The sequence below is a fragment of the Protopterus annectens genome, chromosome 12.part0 (assembly GCF_019279795.1).
Source record: "Protopterus annectens isolate FY-2018-M chromosome 12.part0, PAN1.0, whole genome shotgun sequence".
Classification (NCBI taxonomy): domain Eukaryota; kingdom Metazoa; phylum Chordata; order Ceratodontiformes; family Protopteridae; genus Protopterus; species Protopterus annectens.
Genome location: NC_056746.1, coordinates 509,180,274 through 509,203,648, shown reverse-complemented (window position 1 = coordinate 509,203,648; position 23,375 = coordinate 509,180,274). Strand labels below are relative to the sequence as shown.

Genomic DNA, 23,375 nt, shown 5'->3' with positions numbered 1-23,375 from the left:
TGTATAGTCATACCCTTTGGGAAAAACAAGGTACCCACAAATTACCACATAGGTGGTAATCCATTAAGTACGGAAGAGGTAATCAGGGACCTAGGGACCCAAGTCGACAGTAACCTCTCATTTGACACTCACATTGCCAAGGTGGTTAGGAAGACCTTCTATATTGCCCACCTTATCATGAAGGGATTCACATCTAGATCAAGAGAGGTCATTGTGCCCCTGTACTCTTCTCGTATCAGGCCCATGATTGAGTACAATGCCCCATTTGGGATGTATCTTACCCGACACCTGCAGCAGCTAGAAAGACCCCAAAAGTTCCTCACCAAGAAGATAAAGGGCGTAATATGCTGCCCGGCTGAAGAAACTCCAGCTCTATTCAGTCGCATACCGCCTACTCAGAGGTGATCTATGCCTGACGTACAAGGCCATGTCCAATCCGGAATTAATGGACATGCTCCACCTCAGAAAATCCAAATCCATCAGAGCCACGAGAGCAAGAGATTTGAACCTCAACACAGAAATAAATAGGACGTGCTGGAGGGACAGATTCATAACCCAGAGGCTCCCTACACTCTGGAACAGAATCCCAGTCCATGTTAGGCAGAGCCCCTCACTAACTCTCTTCAAGAGAAATCTTGACGAGTGGATGGGAGATCGTAGGTTTACCCCGGGGGTCATCTCTGTGTCACTACTAGACAGAGGCACAGTAAACTAAACCCTAAATGGGTGTAGTATTCTCATCCCAAGGGGTGGCGAAAGCCACACACACTCTGGCTAGGCTTATAAATGCCCTAGGGCAGATAGCCTAGTATGAACCAAACCAAGGACAAGCCAAAGGATAAACAGAAAAAAAGACAAGATTAATAATTTGGCAAACCTAAGAAAAGCTCTCCTGATCTGTCTGTTGTTTTGGGTCTGGCACCTAATATATTGAGGCATTTGGATCCCACTGCTTTCAAGATCTGAACTCCCTCCCTGAAAATTTCCTTTACTCCAGGGCTGATTAGCCATAGTTTTCACATCCCGATTCTTCAAAAACTTCTTTCAAGACCTACATTAATAGCTTCATCTTTCAGGTCTGGTCAATCTTCTAGCAGCCTTGCTGAATTGGATGTCAACCACATGATGAGAAAGTTTCTGAGGACTCAAATTCAGCTGGGAGTCCTCCTGGCTCCATCCCTTAGGAGAGGACTGAGATCAAACCCTTCAGCACTGGCCATACTACTTTCAATGCTGTCTCCCTTTTTGGAGCTGATGCATATAGGATCCAACACCCCTCCCCAACCATACAACTTCTGATCTGATAGCCCAGGAGACTTTGGCTTTGACAACTTTCCTCACTTTCTCGACACTGATGCACTTGGGTTGAGTAGAGTCCAGGAATCAGAGCATCAGAGTTGGAGGCCTGACAGTGGAGTCGACTCCTAAGGTTTTCAGAGCCGTCCCTATTGTTCGGGGTTTTGGCCCTGGATAGCTCATTTCTGAGGTCCTTCTCGGAGCCACACACATTTGAGTTGAGAAGGCTACCGATTCTGCTATAATGGGTGATTCTTCTTTGGCTGTATTGGCTGAGTCCACTTTTGAGGCTGTGCAGAGGGCCTTGGCTGGACCAAGAAGACTGGTACTTGCACAGAGTTTGGATCCGTCCCAACTCCTGCTAGAGCCTGTATGTTCTTCCCCTCATTCTGATCAACAGGGACAGACTGATCCAATTAGCTCTGAGACCGCTTGCTGTTCAAGCTCCACGTCTGACTCCAGGGTAGCTCCTTCAGACGTCCCAAAGCACACTCTCCAGAGGAGGACTTGCAAATGGAAGCATATTGACTCCTCTTCTAAGTCTGTAACTGAAGACTTCAATGATGAAGAAGACTCCCCAAGTCCCCCCCCCCCAAAGACATCACTTTGGGAGACATTCTGGAATTGATGAAACAGAGAAAGGGATGGTCCACTGAAACTCTTTCTTCTGATGAGTTGGTGTTTCTTGAAACGTTAGGTTTTGGCCCTGCAAATTTATGGGTGGCCCACCTCCTGATACCTTAATCAACCTCATTGCCCAGAAGGCTTGGAAGGAACCTGATATGGCAGAGCCTATCTCAAAAAAGCCAGATGAGATTCTAGTTGCCCCCAACGACTGAAAACATTGGGCTAAGGGCCCTCCTGTAGATGCCATGGTAGAAGCAGCAGCCACAAAAAAGAAACTGTCCGAAGAAGGTTCTTCTGTTTATCCCCCTAGCAGGGAGTTGGACAGACTGGGGAAATGGACATACATTTCAGCAACATTTGCATTCTGAGCACTGAACTGTCCAGCACACCTGATGTGATTCCAATGGGACTTGATCAAGGAGCTTTTAAAGTCCCTGTCAAGTAACTTACCTTTGGATTTCCAGAAAACAGTGGATACCCAAATATCAAGCCTACAGTCATCCTCGAATGTTGCCATGAGACTGTTATCTAATGCAGCAGTTGTACAGCAAGGGCAGCCTGCACAGGTATTACTAAGAGATGCCATGTCTGGATGCGGCTTTGAGATTTCGTAGAAAGCTTTAATAAATTTCCCCTATGATGGTTCAACCTTGTTTGGACCAAAAGTAAAGGAAACGCTTACCAGGAGTGAACAGGAGGGTAAGACCTTGTCTGCCATAGGTATCCATTTTTCTACTCCTCAAAGATCTTTTTCCAGGAATCAAAGAGGAGGAAGGAAAATGTGGTTCAAGAAATCACAAGGTTTTCACCAGGAAATTCCTGGGGACGGGTCACCCTGAGGCAGAGGAGGAGGCAACTCCACTGGATATTGTCCACGAGGCAGAGCAGTCCGCAAAACAAAGATTTCCATGTACCCTTCAGAGAGAAACCTTGTTGGTGTCCCTGAATGCTTGCCCAAGTGCTGCACTCTGGAGGCAGTTTCTCCTTACACCCTGTAGACTGGCAAACAGTAACTTCTGATTCTTAGGTGCTAAATGTCATCAACAGAGGTTATACAGTACTTTTTTTAGAATCCCCAAAAACAAAACAGAAGATTCCTGATACTCCACCCAATCAGTTGGAAGCTGCAGCAGCAGAGGTTTCAGAATTTCTGGGCAAAAGAGTCATCCAATGGGTCCCCCAAAACCAGCTAGGATCCAGAGTCAATTCAAGATTCTTTTTAGTTCCAGAATAGACAGGTAACCTCAGACCAATACTGGATCTCAGCAGTCTAAATCAGTATGTAAAACAGACAAAGTTCCGGATGGTCATGATACAGTACATTCTACCTCTGCTGATGAAGGATGTTTGGATGTGCTCTATTGATCTCCAAGATGCCTACTATCATATCAAGGTCTAGCGTCAGTCCAGGATATTCTTCTGTTTCTGTCTGGAAGCCAACCACCATCAGTTCAGAGCTCTGCCATTCAGTCTCACCACAGCCCCCTGGGTGTTGGCCAAGATAGTGGCAGCCATTATAGCTTACCTCCGGCTACATGGGATCCAGGTTTTCCTATATTTAGATGATTGGCTTCTAACTGCTGCCTCCAAAGATCTACTATTGTGACATCAGTCGGTCCTTCTGTCCGTGACAACTCACTTGGGTGTTTCAATAAACCCATGAGACTTTGGCAAAGGGTAATGTCTTCAAGCTGCTTTCTAATAGCAATGCACATTCCTGGGGCATTCAGTATTCTATCTGACAAATTGAGCAGAACTATCCTATTGCCTCATAATCAGCTGCTGGGGCCAACCTTGCTGAGACCTCTTTGCGTCATACTTCAACAACAAATGCAGCAGTTATTTTGCCCTCGTCCTTCCACGGGGACAGTCACCAAGAGATGCTGTAGTGTGTTTTTGGCCCCAATGTCTCCTTTATGCCTCTCCACTAATTCCCATCATCATCAAATTAATTCAGAAAGCCATGGAGTGCAAGATCAGGGTCATTTTTATTGCCCCCTTCTGGCCTCGTTAGGTATGGTTCCTTTTTCTTTAGCCACATCTTCTGTACCCACAATGGATTCTGGATCCCATTCCAGATTTTCTTAATCACCTGTCCAGGTTACCTCTACCAGATCTCAAGGCCTTAAAACTAACTGCATGGTTACTCCAATTTTAACAATTGACAGAGATGCCAGGTTTTCTGCCCTGGTAGTCCATATAATCTCTTCTTCTCAAAGGAACCTCAACCAAGAAGATTGCAAAAGTAAATTGAAATGTTTTTCTATAAGGGCATTTTCAAAGGTGCTAGACCCTTTTTCTACCCCTTTACCTGAGATTTTGGAGTTTCTATCAGAACTGTTTGAAGCTGGCTTTAGTTACTCTACAATTAAACTCCAAATATCCTCCATTTCAAATTTGCGCATAAGGCATAACAGCAAATCCATCGCTTCCCTTAAAGTGACCAAAGCTTTCCTTAGAGGAACATTCTTACTGAGACCCCCCAGTTCGTGATCCGGTCCCTCCTTGGGTTATTACAATTTTGCATGAGTCACTAACATAAAAACTCTATGAGCTTGCAGCTTCAGCAGATCTAAAGTTTTTTTTCATAGAAAAGTGTGTGTTGGAACTACAAGCACTTTCATGCAAACCCCCATTCCTTATTTTTCACAAGAACAAGACTGTCACTTAGGACAGACTTTTAGTTTCTCTGAAAAGTAGCTTCAAAATCTAACTTGAACCAACAGATTGATTTGCCAGTGCTCTTTCCAAACTTTGTTAATGACGGTGAATCCTGAATGTCCGTAGGCAACTTCATCATATTGAGGGTTTCAGAAAAATCAGACCAGTTGTTCATATCCTTCTCCAAGACAAAACTTGGACAACCTGTGTCTAAAGTAACTCTTTATCAAAATGGCTAGTAGACTGCATTTCATTTTTTTAATAAATCAAAAGGTTTGTTCTTACAAAGTCCAGGCTCATTCTAGCAGAGAAATGGCAAGCTTAACAGCATTTGCAAAAAGAGTGCCTGTCGATGAAATATGTGCTGTAGAGACTAGAGACTTTTCCTTCAGCTCATACCTTTGTATCTCATTATAAGTTTGATGTGCTGTATAGGATTTGCACATCTTTTGGCTCTGCTATACTCAGGAATGTCCTTGCTCGAGCCCACCCATTTCCCTGCAGGGTAACTTGGGAATCTGTCCCACATGTTGAATCAGACAGTAATAGAGAACATCGGATACGAAAGCTGTGTACTTACCATAATGATCTGTGTTGCCTTATTTTTGTCTGGTTCAACTCCCTTCCCTCCTTCTCCCTGCCAAATTGTCACTTATCCATTCTAGGGATCGACCAATCTTTCTCTGACTCCTGTCTGACCTTTGTACCACTTAGCTTATATATTGCTTTCCCTTTTCCCCTTCTTTATTATTTCCTGCATAATTTATTACCAATTGAAGTTGACCAGAAAACTTGATCTGAGATAATTTAGGCAGGAGAGGGAGGGTTGTTGGAAGAGGAGAGGAGGAATCAGAGCTCTTGGATCCAGTATTATTGTCTAAGGCTCCGAGGTCAGATCCAACTGGATCTGATAACCCACATGTTGAACCAGATGAAAATATTTTTATGGTAAGTACGTAACTTTCGTTTCCCTGACGTAATTCCCTCAGGTCTAAATTTCCTCAGATCTCATTTACTGCCTAAGCATTTGGCTGGATTGCCCTTGGCTCAGCTAAGTGCTCTGTTATTTATAAATGTTTAAAGTCTTTTTTAGACTGTTTCTTATCTTTTTCAGCTTCTTTATCCTTTTGGATAAATTTCTGAGCTCCTTTGAGATTTATTTCTTCCTTTTAGATATTATCATCAAACATTTGATTCTTTTCTTGTCTTCACATCATGTTGTTTGGGCAATAGGCCCAGTGGCTTCTATATTAAAAATAAAAAGAAATGATAAAAAAGCTGCCTTAGGAATTTATACTGTTATTGTACTTGTGACAGAACAGTAAAGTGTGATGATCATCATTCTCACGGCTGCAGTATTCTATTCTTTAGGCTGTATGCATTGTTTCTTAACTACTAAACAACCAACCAGCTTCAAAAAGCTCTGGCTCCCACCCAGCTTCTTTACTCTAAGTGATAACTTGCTATTCACAAGGAGGGAAGTCGGAGTGAAGATTTCTTCATTCCTTTCTTGCCATCTTGATAAAAAGAAATAAATATCAGGCTTCACTTGAGCAGCAGTTGGCCAAGAGCTTCATTTCTGGCAGATAAGTCCCCTTTGGGGAACCCTTCCACACACAAACTATTGCCCTTTAAGAAAAATAATTTATATATATATATTTTTTTTTTACTAAAAGAGATATTTCCCCCTTAAGAAATCTATTATTTTTCACAGTATCTGAAGTTTCTTGTCAGGGGCCATTCTTTTTAGTTACCAGAGTCTATTAATCTATTTGGGCCTAATTTTTCGAGGGTTGATGTACTAGACGTTGAGTTTCTGGTTAAAGAAGTAATACTGCAGGGATGAGTAGGAGCGTATGTATCAGTGTAATGCTTATGCTCATTTTCTGACAACCTACCTGCTTTAATGCTCTTCTGGCAGTTTAAGTGTTTGAAAAGAGTACTGACACATAATTTGTGTTCTGCTTGCACTTTTTTTTTTTTGTGAAGGGATTAGGAAAAGTGCTGTGAACATCAGTATGTTACTTGTGAACACTTAATGGCATGTTACCTTCTGACAGACTCATTCCAGCAATACTTTGGCTTCTCTTCCTGAGCTACATTGAAGACCCTTACCTGCTCCTGCTGTGCCTAGAAAGAAAAAAAAATCACTTACTAAGGAGTCCTTGTTTTTGTGAACTCAATCTACACTTCAGCCAACAGTATGTTAACCTGCAGTGGCCTTTGACTGTTCCCCAGACCACTCACTTACCTCTTCGGACTCCTCTGTTGTAGTCCTTTTGGCCATCACTTCCCGGGGGGTCAGCCACATCCTCTTTGGATATGACCATGGAAGAACCATCTTCTCCAGGTCTGGGAGACACTCTCTGAGATTCTTTCCAGGGTAGCCAGGGCAAAAGACCATTTAGACTGGGCAGATCCATCGTTCGAGCAGGTCTTCTTTGACAGGCACTCCTATCAAGAAAAAACAAAAGATTTAACATTGTTCTTATGAAGAAGTAATTACAGTTAAGCAAAATTAATTTCTTACCTTGGCAGGACAGGCGCCACAGGCAGTGAATCCTGGTATACAGAAGCCCTTACAGGTGACATCCCCTATAAAGTAATTCTTGAGGAAGCAGAGTTTGATGATTATGACTTTGACAGAGGCAGGAATTTTTCTCCTACTGATTCTGAAGTGCTACTCTCTGAATTTGAGGAAAATATTAATTCTTATCATCCTATGGAGGAATTTTCTTTTAATTAGATCATAGCCAGAATGGATAAGGTACTTGTATGGGAACAAATAGATGCTCCTCTGAATCGAAGAGATACTGTGCTATAATACAAATGGATATGCCTCATTCCTTTTCCATCTCTGCTGTACCACCAGCCGTGGAGGATGTGTTGAATGCTGCCTCTAGTCATCCTGATATCTAGCTGTCAAGCCCTAAAAAAGTAGACAAACTGTATAAGGTATCCCAGGCTAATAAATGTGTTTTCTTTCAGCTTAGATCAGATACAGCTGCATCTCATGCTGGCAGCAAGTTAGTCCTTAACTTAAACCCTTATTTTGGTGATAAAGCAAAATGTTTGACTGCATTGGTAAGAGAATGCTTTTGTCTTCTATTTTTGCCTTCACAATTCTGAATTACCAGGCATATATGTGGAAATTTATGGTTTGTCATATGGACAGTCTGAGGGAATTAGCTTTTCACTCTTCCTAGAGGAGAAAGCTCTTTTTTGAACCAGACTGTTTCTACCCTGTCTCCACTATCTAAATATGCTTTGAAAAAATATGTATGATTGTGCAGATACTATGTCTAAGGCCACTGCTACTTCTACAGTGATTAGAAGATATGCTTGGGTATTCAGCCAAAAGCTTGCTGATGAAGTAAAGTCTGAAATCTTAGATTCTGCTTTAAGTAAGGAGGTATTGTTTGGCTCTTCTGCTACCCAGGTTCTCAAACAATATAATGAAATGGATAAATTGATTCATGGAGTTTCCAAGATTTTTCTTGTACCCCAATATAAATTTTATAGGCCTCCTTTTTCAGAAAAATACCAGGAGGTAAATAACAAGAAGTACAGGTCTTTTCACAAAAAGGACAGCTCAAAAGTACAGTATGACTATGCCAGCATTGTTTCCCCTCTTTTCTCCAGCCAGTATTCTATAAATCTGCCCCACAGACTGGTCCTAAACATTCCCCTTTGGCAAAATATTTTTTCAAATTCCTGGATGATAAAAGTGGTTCAGGAGAGTTACAGATGGCAGTGAACACAAAAAAAACAGCCATCCTATGCAAAAAAAAAAAAAAAAAAAAACAGAGGCAAAGAGTATAACGTTTCTAGTTCCAAAGAAAGAGGCCTGTTGAAGACCAGTACTAGATCTTTAATTTCTAAATCTGTATGTGAAAATACCAAATTTTAAAAAGGTAACCTTACAGAATCTGTTACCCCTCTTTCCTTCCAGAAGTTACTTGGTAACACCAGATTTAAAAGATGCTTATAACAGCATTCCTATAGTCATAGTCTTCAAGAAATTTTAAGGTTCTCTGTTTCTGGTCACGGTATCATTTCTGCATTACCCTTCAGTATAGCTACATCTCCAGGGGTATTCACAAAATGCCTGACACCATTCATAGCTTATTGTAGGCTAAATGGCATTCACATTTTTCCTTATTTATACAACTTGCTTATCTTTGCTGAGTCTTTATTCAGATTATGTGGGCTTCCAGATGAATATTGCAAAATTCTCCTTGACACTCCGTCTCATAGGATTGTGGTTGAAGACTGCCTTATAGACACTTCTCATCAAAAGTTCTTCTTGATGCAGAAGAAGGTGGATTTTGTCTGGAATCTTTCCTTAACTTCACCAGTCAGTCTCAGACTTTTGCAAGAAAATTTTCTCAGGATCCTAGAGTTCATGACTTCTGTGATTCTCATGATTCTCCTAGCCAGGTTACACGTGAGAAAGATGCAATGTTAAAAAAAAACACACAAACCTTACATTTTCATTCTCTGGCATATCAAATTCCAATTTTGGACTTAATAAAAATGGAACTGCTTTGGTGGAGATAACAGATTAAAACTGAACTCAGGTCTCCTCTTCTCTTCGGCATTCCATAACCATCTAAGCATCTTGCATTCTGTCAGAGCAAGCTTAGTGTCAGCCAAGCTGAGCAGGACCAGAAGAGACCCTCACAAATGGAAATTGAATGAGTAGGTGTTCCAGGAACTTATCCAGTTGTGGGGATCACCTCAAGTAGACTTATTTGTCTCATTTTAAGAGAGACAACAAAAGAAAATTTTGCTCTGGTGCTTCTTGCAAGCAAGCCTAGAAAACTGATTCATATTCATTGATATCCAGGGTAATTCTGAAGATTCAAAATGATAGCCCAAAAATCATTGTGGAGACTCCCCTTTGTCCCAGGCACCATTGATTCTCCCTACTTGTAGACCTGGCCAAAGGCAGTTAACACAAGCTTCCTCACAGTCTGGCTCTACTCACCCAAGACAATGAGAAATTTGATATACTCTTTTCTCAACCATCTTAAACTGACTGCCTGGATGATTCAGTTCTAATACCCTTTAAACATTTACTTCATGAGAATGTACAGCAGGTACTAAAGAAGACAAGAAACCTACTACCAGAAAATCCTGTATTGCTAAGTGTAAGAGTGTAAGTGATTTGCTCATTAGTACCTAATCAATAACCAGGGGGCCCATCATGGATTTTGTACCACTGGTGCTCGATTATTTGTGTGAGTTAACTTCCCCCTCGTCTCTCTTATTCCTCTATAAAGGTTCATCTTGTGGCCATTTCAGCATGTCTACCCATGGATCCTTGTCTTTCTTATCTGTTTGTGGTAAAATTGTTTCTGAAAGGAGTCACATCCAAGACCTCCCTGTAAATAGTTTGCTTCTCCTTGGGATCTCAACCTGCTTGTTAACCTGATCATCAAGAGTTAAGGCTCTTTAAGGAGCTGATGGACTTTATCTGGGAGGGGGGAGTGAAGTGGGATAAGCTGATTCGTCCAGTAGAACAGGCCAGATTAGGATTACCCAATTTGAAGAGGTATTTCAGAGTGACACAGTGAAGACGCCTGTACATAGCACAAGCAGAGAACTATAATTCAAAGTGGAAAGGGATGATGATGAAATAGGGTGGGGGGGGGCTCAAGAAACATGGAGAGATTGGGATTTTGGATGCAGGCCTTTAAGGATAACAACAATAATCATACAGAATGTTACAGTAGAGAGTCGATTATCTGAACTAATTGGGACCTAGGGTAGTTCGCATAATCAAACTGTTCAGATAATCAAACATATAATTAAACCGGATAAAAACTCCTAAAAATGTTTTTGATTAACATTAAACAAAAAAAATAAAACAAATGTACAAAACTGTATAGTATATAATTGTAGTACCAGCTCAAAAAACACTCACAAGCAAATACGTATAATGTTTACATAGTCAGACTTTATGATTTTTCCTACCTGAAAACTTTGAAAGGCTGCATTCGGATAACTGATGTTTCTGATAACTGACATTTGGAAAACCAACTCTCTACTGTATATCCATAAAGTAGCAGATCGTATTCTAAGAACTAAACCAACATGGGAATGGAAAAATGAGACTCTGCAGATAGGGATGACTGCAATTAGGGATACAGACAATAGGCAAGAGGGGGCTGGAATTTATTGGAAAAAACTGGCAAAGGAACCAAGGTATTGGGAGCAAATAACTAGAGAGGAAAAGATGATAGGATGGAAAGATGCCAAGAATTTGTTTGGACTGCAGGTTAGAGATTTCCTTCCCTATCAGAGATTGCTATCAGAGTATAGGCAAAGAGAAAGAAATAGGGGGGTCCTGAATGAAAGACTAGCACTGGTAGAGTTTTTAATAGAATCTAGAATAGAAGCTGCCATTAAAAAAGGAATACTTAGTAGAGCATATAAAATGCACCATAACTATAAGAATCAATCAGCGGAGGTTAGAAAGGCTTGGGAAGAGAGATTGGATAAGCAATTCACAAAGAAACAATGGGAGGATATATGTACGTATCCCAAATATGCAACAAAGTGTAGAAGATTTAGGATTTTTGCCTGGAAATGTTTATTTTTTGGGGGTCGAGGTCTAGCTTTGCTAGGACCATTCTCCAGATGCATCTGGATTTGTATCCTTCTTCTTCCCAGGTTGGATACGTTTTTGGTAATCAACTGATATAGCCTAAAGGCTATTGCCATAGTGGGAAATGATGAACCTAGTACATCTGTGCAATTTACCCATGGTAGCTGATATTTGAATTCCTCACTTCTGCAGTAGCCGCATACACCCTCCACCCCCTTACTCTTGTATATTGTTGAAGTTGGGATATAAAGTAGGTTTTTATTTATATCTGCTTTGTATGTTTTCTTGTTGCTATTGGTTGTTTGAGTCAGGATTGTTAGACTCTTCTCATCTTGTATAGACAAGAAAGTCTTATAGGAATCTGCACTCTGAATGCTTATTTCCCTCCTTTGGAATAGCCAATCAGCAGTCAGAATGAAAATGGGGGGCAGGGGTGACAGAACATTTTGAAGCTGCAGGAAAAACCTGTGTAGCCTAAAGGCTACTGCAGCAGTAAGTAATTCAAACATACTGTTATGGGTACGTGCAACTTACACAACTGTACTTTACGTTTTATAGTGTTATACCCATTTATTCTGTCTGTAGCTTTCATAAATGCACTGTGTGTGGCCACAAAATCTCTGTTCTGGATACCCACGACTTTTGTGTGGTGTGTCTGGTGCCGTAACATTTAACTGCAGAGTGCTGTATCTGTAAGGCCTTTTGTCCTTGACCATTAACCGACTGACAAAATAACTTAGTTTTAAAAGGACTTCTCCACCCATATCCTACTTCTGATAAATCAAAGAAGGATAGAGAAAAAGTTAAGGACAGGAAGAAAGATGCTGACCACAAAAAGAGAATATCTGAGGATGTTGCTCATTCCTTGATCCCAAAGATCCTTCTCCTTTGACTTTTGCTGTTAAAACCCTTTTTTTTCATAATTTCCCTCCTCCAGAGTCATTTATCATTGCTTACAAGTCCCTAAGGCCTACAATAGGTAGGAATTCTTCAGAAAAAGTCAAATCCTTCATTTCATGTCTAGGCTGTCCTCCACCTTCTCATTACAGTTTGTGAATTCTTTCAGGAGTGCCAATGATGTGGATTAGGAACATATGATGTGGGTGTTTCTGAAGACACAGACTGAAATGGATATCACCCCCCCCCAAGTTTCCAGGGTGGATTGGGTTTGGCCTTTCATCTTTGTTACTTACACCTTCTTGGTGCATGTTTATGACACTGGTGACTTCAGAGCAATTGTTTCTTCTGCACTGCATCTGGAACCAACTAGTATACTGACCTCCACTCCAGATCTCACCCATACAACTCACTCGGTGCCTAGGCATTTAGTGTTAACTGGGTCTAATGACTGAGAATTCTACAGTGAGTCTTCGGTCTGTCTTCAGCACCAGTGTATGTGGTGCTATTTTTGGGTGTTAGAGACTTCAGCCTTATGTACTTTAGTGCTGATCTCCTTTTCAAGTCCCTCTGGGTCATCAATGTTGGTAATTCCTTCTTCAATACCACTCGCATCTAATTCAGTGGGGATGGAGATGGGGCTAGGTTGAACCTCTCAGCTACTGACTGATTCTGGGTTGGCCTTTAAAGTTATGGAGATGAGTAATAGCTTTCCTCTGAGGAGTTTATTACAGCCTTCAGTGGTGTCAGCTGTACCCTCAAACACACTTCAATCTATGCTTCACTCCTCCTGTCAGGTATTCCCAAATCAGAGCAGAACCAATAACCTCACACAGCCTACACAAGCGCTTCCTGGTTCCTCTGAGTAGTTACACTTCCCCATTGTTCCAAGAAAGAGAAAGTGCAAGAGGAAGCACATAACTCCAGTATGGAGTCTTTCACTTCAGACACTGATTGATAGAGAGGGTTCCCATCAGATGAAATTCAGGGGGTCCTGGCCTACAGATCCTTCTTTTCAGGAAAAGGAGATGTTGTTTGAGACATATCGCTCTGCACTTTCTACTTCTAGGGTGGTCCCTCCATTCCAACCATCTACTTAATTTGGCTGCCTGGAGGGTATGGCAGGAGCCCAGTTCTTCTGACCCTATCCCCAGAAAGTCTGAAAGAATTCTTTGCCCCAGGTATTCCCATGCTTGAACAATTGGCCCCTCACTGCTATAGCCAACAAGACTTAACTCGAAGCCAGAGAGTGCTTGCTGCAGCCCTGCCTTACTTGCTGCAGCCCTACCTATCCTTACTTATCTCTTGTCAAATACGAAAAATTGATTTACATTCACTGCAGTCCGTATACTGGCTGTTTATTGGATGACATCTAGACACAGTAGAATGTGTAGTCATCCTGCCTTTGGAAAGAATACAGATCCTCAGTGCCTCTATCCAGTGTCTCTTGACCCACCTTTCTCCACCCTTAGTCTTGTTACTTTAGGTACTAGATCTTGTGATCTCCATTATAGTCATGATTTCCCACACACACTATTACATATGCATTCCACAGTGGCTTTTCAGGGTTTAGTGGTCCCAGATGTCAAACCATCCTGCTACCCCAGTAGTGTTGACTGTGCTATGCAAGACTCATTCCGAATGGTTGCTTACATCTTCCACCATCTCAGCAGGTAGACCTTTTGTTCTTCCTCCAGCAGTGACAGTTACCATGGAATGCCTCTTCTTTAGGGTGAGAGTCAGGGGCATTTTGAGGGGAGGATTATCCAAAAAATATGGAATTAGACAGAGACCAGTGTTTCCATAAAGATCCTGGAGATGAGTGGCCCTCCTAGTGTTGCTGAAATTTCAGTACCTTCTCCCTTCAGGAGTGATCTTAATCCAGACTAACAATATGTCTGTAGTATGGTACTTGAGCAAACAAGGAGGAATCAATTCTTACCCTCTTTGTCGAGAGGCCATGGGGGGTCTGGTAATGGTAATTGCTATGCAGCACTTTCTGAGATCAGTGCATATTCAAGGAAAGCCAACTGTCATGCAGGCAGGCTTAGCAGAACTATTTTAATGTCTCACAATTGTCTGTCATTCCAGCAGTAGCTCATTCATCAGATATTCAACCACTGGGGCCATCCTTGCTGCAATCTCTTTCCTAACCCAACCAACATAAAATGCAGCAGCAACTTTGCCATTATTCCTCCAGAAGAACAGTCAGCAAGGGATGCTGTTGTCAGACAGTGGCCCAACGGTCTCCTTCATCTCTTTCCATCTCTGCCCCAATGTCATGATTCTTAAAGAAAACAGTACCATGCAAAGCCAAGGTGATCCTCATTGCTCCATGGTGGCCATGACAAATATGGTTTCCTTTACTCAGCCCTTTCTTCGTGAAGCACCTTTGGCTTCTGTATTCCCACCTGGATCCATCCATTCAGCCTCTCCTGGGCTTACTCATCTTGAAATTAACCACTTTGTTTCTCATGTTCCCTTAACCACTAAAAACTTGTCACAGGATGTAAAGTGCATTATTTCTGCATCTCTAAAAGAGCCCACTTGTAAAGTGTACAAAAGCAAACAGAATTTTTTTAAATATGGGCATCCATTCAAGGTTATTGATCCCTTCTCTGCTTCCGTTCCAGACATTCTGCAGTTTCTTTTAGAATTGTTTGACTAAGGATCTAGTTGTTCTATAGTGAAAGTACATTTAGCTTTGCTTTCAAATTTTCATAGTGTCATTGATGCCCATTCTATTGCTTCCCACAAAATGTGCAAGGCCTTTTTAAAAGGAACCTGTTTCAACCTCCTATTAAAGATCTTGTTCCACCTTGGGACCTCAGTTTTATATTAGAGTCCCTTTTGAGTCACCTTCATCTGCACAGCTAAAATTCTTATCTTGAAAGATTCTCTTTCCTCTGTGGTGGCAGTAATGTCCACCAAAAGGGTTTCTGAATTGCAGAACTTGTCTACTAGCCCTCTCTATTAAATTTTTCACAAAGACATAATATCTCTCAGGAGTAATCCTTGCTTTCTCCCTAAGGTCGCCATAGAAGACAACTTGAACACGCCCACACATCTTCCTATTTTCTTCCCCAACTATTCTAACTGGGGTGAGCATATTATTCTCATCTTGGATGTTCAAATTCAGCTCAGATTCTACCTTCACAGGAACAAAGCTTTTAGGAAGGATAAACAGTTTTTCATCTCATTCACTTCCAACAAGCTAATACAAAGAATTTCTAAAGTAACCCTTTCCAGATGGCTGCCTGACTATTCACAAAATAATCCTGTTACAAATAAACCAAAGGTGTATTCCACAAGATCAGTCACAACATGCAGTCTTTTTCAAGAATTTCTCTGTATATGAAATCTGTGCTGAAGAATCTTTGTCTTCACTGCACATCTTTGACAAACAGAAATTGGATATATTGTGCAGGTTTTGGGCCTTCTTTGGAACAGCAGCCCTAAAGGGTATCCTGTCATGATGCCACCCAGGTAGCTGGGGATTCTGACCTATCAGTTGGATCAGACAGGACAGGAAGATAAGGATATAGCAGTTATGTACTTAACATAATGCTGGATCCTTACATCCTAATGTGTCTGATTTGACAACCCTCCCTCCATCTCCCTTCCAGATTTTCATTATGAGGATCTGGCAGGCTGCTTGAAAGCTGTTTTATCCATTTGCACACTTGATTTGAGCAGAATTAGATCCTGGAGTTTTATGGGAGGGGAAAAGATCTTGAAGGAGTTTGAGGCTCAGAGCACTAGCAGGACTAAGTCAGATCTGACATGTGGCTCTGTACCCATCAGCCATATTATACAGACTAGAATGAAAGGATCCAGCATTATGGTAAGTACATAGCTTCTACTTACACCACAGTTCCTGAATTTAGTTGTTTGGCATTTACAGTGATAATGTCATACTACTGTATGAAGAAAAAGTTAATCTTTAACTTTTTCCACCCTAAGGTGGTTGGCATGCATCTACAGAAAACACAGACAAAGTGGAGTGTTATAATCCAAAGACTGATACATGGTCTATGTGCTCGCCGTTGAAGGAGCGACGATATCGACCTGGTGTAGCTGTTGTAGATGGAAAAATATTTGTGCTGGGAGGAGAAGAAGGATGGGACCGGTAGGTATTTTGTTGTCATAGCCAGTCTTCTGCATTACTTAAAAACCTGCAGCCTTCTTAGATTTTCTTAGCTGGTGTCAGTGTTTTTAGATTTTTTTTTTATAGGGAGCTGTACAGATCTGTTTGTTGCACTGCAGTGTTGCCATTAACCTGTTGCATAAAGAATGTTTTGTATTCTTATATGGCTGTAGCACAACTGCTTTGTATGGCAAAGGAGCAATGTTATAGATTTGTTATACAGAGGGGGATTAATTATTCTTTACTAGAGTTTATATAAATTTGTTGTTAAGAACAGTTACTTTTGAAACAAGTTAAATGGACAATATAACATACATAGGTTCACTAGGATATTTTTTGTGGATTCATTTTTCAGCTGTTACCTGTCCATAACTTTTGCAGAGACAAGCTGGCACTTATTAAATGATATGGGGCAGGTGTATTGAAAGTCTGATTTCTAGAGTCCTCTTCACCGTACAGATTCTTAGAAATTTCCTCTCCTAAAGTCCCAGCCTGAGCTATTTTTTTTTTCTTTTACAACTATGGGCATGTGTACTTCATGCTGGTATGCCCTGTGGTGTCAAGTCCTGGTTTAAGACAGTATAAGTTGCTCTGTATTAGCCAGTTCTTTTCTGACTTTTGCAGTATTTAGCTATTGATCCTAATGTGTGTTATGAAACATATGTTCTCACCTTTGATGCTGAAGAAGTCCAAGCCACTGAAGTGTTTGTAGCTGTCAGATAATGAGTCAAGACTCACTGACTGGAGAAGAACTTGACAGAAAGCACTGCCATAGTGCCAGTGTTTCATCCTGGATGGTCAAAGACACAGCAGGAAGAAACCCCAGGTCTACCTTATAGCTTGCAAGTTAGTGGCAGTTGAGAGTATACCTCCCAACTGTCCTTTATTTTGGAACAAAATCTTGCTCTGTCCTTCCTAATCTTGCCTTAAACTGGCAAATTTGAGAGAAAGAATGGTGGATTTATACAATTCTTTTACTTCAGAAAAATGTACGATTCGGTGTTGGCAATTTTCATTTTATCCTCAGCTTATGAGTTCTGATCAGATCCCTCGGATCTGACTCTGCCATTTACAGTAGCTTGTGGTAACCAAAAAACTCTTTTGAGATTCTCCGTTACCCATAATGCACGCTTCCTAAGTACCTCAAATCCCACTTGCCACTATTAGTTTTTGATGTGGTAGCCAGTTGCTTTCGAGCAGATAAGTTAAATTCTTTGAATTAAATTCTTATTTCTGTTTTAAATACCTTTTTTCTGCATATTTTCTGTTTAGCTTTAAACTTGGCTTATTTCCCTTACCAAATGACTGCTTTTACTTGCTATAAATTCCATTTCCTTTTGCATATGAAAGTATCTCTGAATACTATCACTAGTATTCTTCCCTTTTACACAGTGTAATTTCCCTTTTTTCAACATTGTTGTTATTCCCCACCCCATTTTTCACTTCTTTCTGTGTGTGTGTGTGTGTGTGTGTGTGTGTGTGTGTGTGTGTGTGTGTGTATGCATATATATATATATATATATATATATATGTGTATATGTATATATATATATATATATATATATATATATATATATATATATATATATATATATATAGGTTCATAGGTTCATACTAGGCTATCTGCCCAAGGGCATTTATAAGCCTAGCCCATAGTTATGTGGCTTTCGCCACCCCTTTAGTTTGAATAAAAACTATGCCTATCATTTTTCTGTGCCTCTGTCAAGCAGTGACACTGAAGTAATCCCTGGGGTATATCTGCGATCTCCCATCCATTGGTCAAGATTCCTCTTGAACAAGGCCAGCGAGGTGCTCTGCCTCACATGTACCGGGATTTTGTTCCACAGCATAGGGAGTCTCTGGGTGATGAATCTGTCCCTCCAGCACGTTCTATTTATAACCGTGTCAAGGTTTAAGTCTCCGCCCTTGTAGTTCTGAGGGATCTAGATTTTTGAGGTGAAGCATATTCATCAAATCTGGGTTTGACATGGCCTTATATGTCAGGCACAGGTCACCTCTGAGCAAGCGGTATGAGACTGAATAAAGCTGGAGTTCTTTCAGTCGGGCAGCATAAGACATATTTTTGAGACCCTTTATCCTTTTGGTGAGGAACTTTTGGGGCCTTTCAAGCTGCATCAGGTGTCTGGTCAGATACATTCCGAGCGGGCATTGTACTCAATCATAGGTCTAATGAGTGATGAGTACAGGGGGACGATGACCTCCCTTGATCTAGATGTGAATCCCTTCATGATCAGGTGGGCGATATAGAAGGTTTTCCTAACTACTTTAGCAACATGAGTGTCAAACGAAAGACTACTGTCAACTTGGGTCCCCAGATCCCTGATGACTTTTTCTGTGCTCAGTGGATTGTCACCTATATGGTAGCTAGGGGTAACCTTGTTTTTCCCGAAGGGTATGACTATGCATTTTTTGGCGTTTAACTTCTATGTATATATATATATATATATATATATATATATATTTATTTATATAAGAATATAGATATAAATATGTATATATATAAAAAAGCTTTCTACTTTTAATTTGTTTTTCTTGCCTTTTTTCATTATGGCAGATAAAGAAAAAGGGCTGGGTGGCTTTAAAAAGTGTAGGACTTGTCAGATGAAAATGCCTTAATGTGAAGTTGTTCAATCTCGCCTTCATTCTTACTGATGGGGTTCGGAGCCAATCCTCGGCTCCGAGTCGGCCAATTTGCAAAGTTTGAGGTCTCTTAACAGATCGAGGCCAAAGCCCTATCCCACAACACACCACTACATTCCCCAGATCTAGTTTGCCGCTGCAACTGATCGTGCGTTTCTCTACACCTCAGGCCGTTGGGAGAGATAAGTCTTAATATTTTCTGCTATTATATTCTGAATAATTTCCTTTTTGCTAGTTAGTTAGGTTTGTTATAGGATTGTTGTTAGGATGGTTTATCCATTTTTCTGATTTTGTATCCTTCCTTGATATATATATATATATATATATATATATATATATATATATATATATATAGTTTTTGGGCGTTGGCCCTGATGTTGTTCGTGTTTCACTGTTGCAGTCATTACATTTGGGTAATCTTCTGGCAGGTTGCCCTCAGTCGGCCTGAATAACAAAGTCTTGGGTCCTGTGTCGGTTGCTGTCTCCTCTTCCATGACGTCAGGTTGTCAGGGGTATAAAACATGTAGCCGACGACATTTTATTCGGTCTTTCTTGCCGCCCATTGCCCGAAGCAGAAGCAGTTCGCAAGTGCTGGTTGGCCGACTCCTAAAATTTTCGCATTCAAGTTTCAGAACCGAAGTCTTCAACTAAAGCTAATTACCCCGTTGGGGGAAGTTTTTCTTGCTCCTCTCCGATGTCAGTAAAAGTTAATAATTGCATTACTTGTGAGAAGCAAATACCTCATAAGGATTTTCATTTGTACTGTATTCCTTGCCTAGGCCCAGATCATAACATGCCTTGCTGTCGGTTTTGTGCTAGATTTAACCAGTGCACTATTAAGCGTCTGTATATTTTTGCTTCAAAATATTTTGGATCCAGATTTAATTACCCTGAAATGTCGTCGGTTAGCAATCTGACTACCGGAGTTCACAAAAAATAGAGAGACAGACTGTTGAGGTCCAAAACCGACGACAAAGCTTCTCCTAAGCCAGTTGCCGGTTCACCGGTACACAGTGAGGCGCTTTCGCAGCCCCTGATACCCGCTACTTTTGAGTCGCAGGCCTCTACCGAGACCCAAGCGGAGTATGCCACGAGATTCTCAGAGTATTGAACCTGTGGATGTCTCTCCCTTGGATGGGTCCGGAGCTGCTAAGCAGGCACCGGTTTCTGAGGGTGTTTTCAGGCCTCGACATTTTTACATAAAACTGACGCCAAGATCAAAAACAGTTTCTAAGTCTAAACAACTAACGCATGAGCCACGTGCTCAGGCCCCTATGCCTAAAAAACAGATGATCAAAATAGCTGAGGAATTAATTACCTTGATCAGGGGTCCCCCCCACCCTCGCTAAGAGGCCTAAGCAAGGCACTGATTATGAATCTTCGGATCAGGTTTCCATTTCTTCTGATTCCTCTTCTGATCAGGAATTTTTTATTCCTCCTTATGAGGATTCAGATGCAGAAGAATCCATCCCATCTGCATCTCCTCTTGAGGATTATTCTTTTGGTGAAACCTTGCATACTTTAAGGGAACATTTTCAATGGGAGAGTCAGGATTTCTCTGAATCAAAAAAGAGGCTTAGGGATTTCCTTCTCCTTCCTCAGCATAGGCCTTTGGCTATACCTCCTGTATTAGACATTGTTGATGATGTGTTTTCGGAATCAAGCATGGCTCCTGATTCTTTACCTCCGGCCTCTAGTAAGCCAGACAGATATTACAGGGTTCCTGACTCCCACAAATTTCTATTCAAAAATCCTGCTGCTGATCCTGAGACTATATCACAGGATCCGAAAGGTGTACTCTACAGCCAAAAATCCTACCCCCTCTGATAGAGATTCCAGGGCGCTGGATAGATGGGAAAGAAGGTTTATACGTCTGCAGCCTTGGCAATTAGGGCCTTAAACTGCCAGATGTTCTTCATCTCACATTGCTGCAGTCATAACCTGTGGGTAGTCCGCTGTCCTCGGTCGGCCCGAATACCAAAGTGTTAGGCTGGCGTCGGTCATGGTCACTCAGATCTGACGTCAGTATGCCGTGGTACTAAAGCGCATGACCGATGCCATATCCTCAGTCTTTCTTGCCGCATGGTCCGAAGCAGAAGCAGCGTTTGCAAGTGCCGTTCGGCGTCCTGAAATTTTCGTATTCTGAGTTTCAGACCGAAGACCAAGTTGGGCTAAGTACCCCGTTGGGGAATATTTTTGTCTTTTCTTGCCTCAGTTAAATCCGGATGTCAGAAAAAGTGAATAATTGTATTTCTTGTGGGAAACAGATACCTAATAGGGATTACCACTCTCTTTGTATTCCTTGCTTGGGGCCTGAGCACGACGTAGTCGGGTGTCGCTTTTGTGCTAGATTTAATAAGCGCACCGTTAAACGCAGGTTAGATTGTGCTAGGCTTGTCTTCGGTAAGCGGTGTAATTACAATATGCCGTCGGATCCTCCGATGCCCGCTACCGCTAAGAAGCGTAAGGAAAAATCGTTAAAGTCCAAGCAGGATGAGTCGTCCGTTACGGACGCCGGTTCTTTAGAAACTACGGTGGAATCTGTGGATCCAGCCGAGGTTTCAGCTGAGTCTCAGGGGGAGCCTTTAATTTTGCAGGAGGTGGCCTCTCAGGAGTCGGGTCAGGCTGAGGGGGCCTCTCAGGTCTCTGTAGTCCCTTCTTTGCATAAGGTGGTTAGGCCTTCTACTTCTGTCTCTAAGGTACCTTCCAAGGTCAGGCCTGGTTTGTCTTCCTCTGGCGTCAGCCCTAGTTCTGCAGGTTCTGTACCTAAAAAGCATATGCTGAAAATGGCAGAAGATTTGATTACCTTAATCAGGGGTTCCTTGCCCCCTCCAGATAAGAGGCCTAGGGTGGATCCAGAGGTGGAAGGTTTGGAGCATTCCTCAGATTACTCGGAGTCTTCGGCTGAAGACATTCAGGATTTTCCTCCTTATTCTGATTCAGATGCAGAGGTTTCTAGTCCTTCTGCTTCCCCCCCCAGAGGATTTTTCTTTTTCTGAAACCCTGCATTCCATGAGGGAGCATTTTAAGTGGGAAGGTCAGGATTTCTCAGATTCTAGAAAGAGACTTAGGGAATTTTTGTTTTTACCACAGCATAGGCCCTTGGCTATACCCCCTGTTTTGGATGTTGTTCAGGATGTTTTCTCTGAAGCTTCCCTTAATCCTGATTCTTTGCCTCCTGCCCCGGTCAAGCCAGACAGGTATTACAGAGTGCCTGAGGCTCATAAATATTTGTATAAGAGCCCGAGAGCTGACCCGGAAACTATTAGCCAGGGACCTAAGGGTGTCAGGGCTTCTGTTGTAAAGAATCCAGTTCCTATGGATAAAGATTCTAGAGCTTTGGATAGGTGGGGTAAAAAAGTGTATACCTCTTCCACTCTAGCAATGAGGGCTTTGAATTGCCAGTTTCATATGCTGAAGTACCAGAATTTTCTCCTAAGTCAATTAAAATCTAAGGTAGATGCTTTGGCAGAGGGCATTGAGTGTAAGGAATTGCAGGATTTAGTTCATGCCTCTGATCAGGTGGGTAAGCATTCTTTGCAGTGTGGTTTTGATGCTCTTCAGGCCTCTTCCAGGGTGGCTGCCACTGGATCAGTTATTCGTAGGCACGCCTGGCTTAAGGATCAGAACTTGTCAGAGCATGTTAAAGCTCGAATTTTGGATGCTCCCCTTCAGTCTGAAGTTCTGTTTGGTTCTCCTGTGGAGTCAGTTTTGAAGAAAATGGAAGACAAAGCTAAGTCTATGCAAATAGTTAAGGATTTTTTACAGGTGCAGCCCCCTAAGTTTAGCAGAAATTGGCCTACTAAGGGATGGGCTTATCCTTCTTCTGATTTGCAGTCTAGGGGCAGATCTAGACGTGGTAGGGGCAGAGCTCATACTCAGGGTTCTTTCAGGCCTAGGACGTGGAGTTCCCCTGCACAATCTTCAGGTGAGGGCAGGGGTCAGCCTTTTCGTAAACAGACCCAATGACCTGTATCTCCAGCTGCCAGATCCCTCCTGTCTGGCAGCTCCTCTGGGAGGAAAGTTGGCACTTTTCAGGCAAAATTGGCTTTTAGTCACTCAGGACAAATGGGTGTTGGACATTGTAGATCGAGGCTACAAGTTTTATTTTCACACCTTGCCTCCTTTCAAAAGCATGCCAGACGTTCCTTCTCAGCAAAAGGTGGAGGCTCACAAACAGATTTCTTTACTTCAAAAAATGGGGGCTATCCAGGAGGTCCCTCCGTCAGAAGTAGGCCTAGGATTTTATTCTTGCTTGTTTCTTGTACCAAAGAAAGGAAACACTTGGAGGCCAATTCTGGATTTGTCTATTCTCAACACATACCTGGACATTCCAAAATTCAAGATGTTAACTTTGCAACAACTTCTGCCTCTATTAGGCAAAGATCACTGGATGGTAACTCTGGATCTCAAAGAGGCTTATCTTCACATTCCTATCAGGCCCAGCTGCAGGAGGTTCCTGCGCTGGCTGGG

General features: G+C 41.8%; 1 protein-coding gene across 2 annotated transcripts in view; it reads left to right on the top strand.

The window, feature by feature from the left end:
- LOC122816680 (kelch-like protein 20) overlaps window positions 1-23,375 on the top strand; it is a 745,290-nt gene that overhangs the window by 541,206 nt on the left and 180,709 nt on the right. For both annotated transcript variants that reach the window (XM_044089646.1, XM_044089647.1), the window contains one exon: window positions 16,058-16,223. In XM_044089646.1, the coding sequence (XP_043945581.1) occupies window positions 16,058-16,223 (166 nt within the window). The remainder of the gene's footprint in view (window positions 1-16,057; window positions 16,224-23,375) is intronic.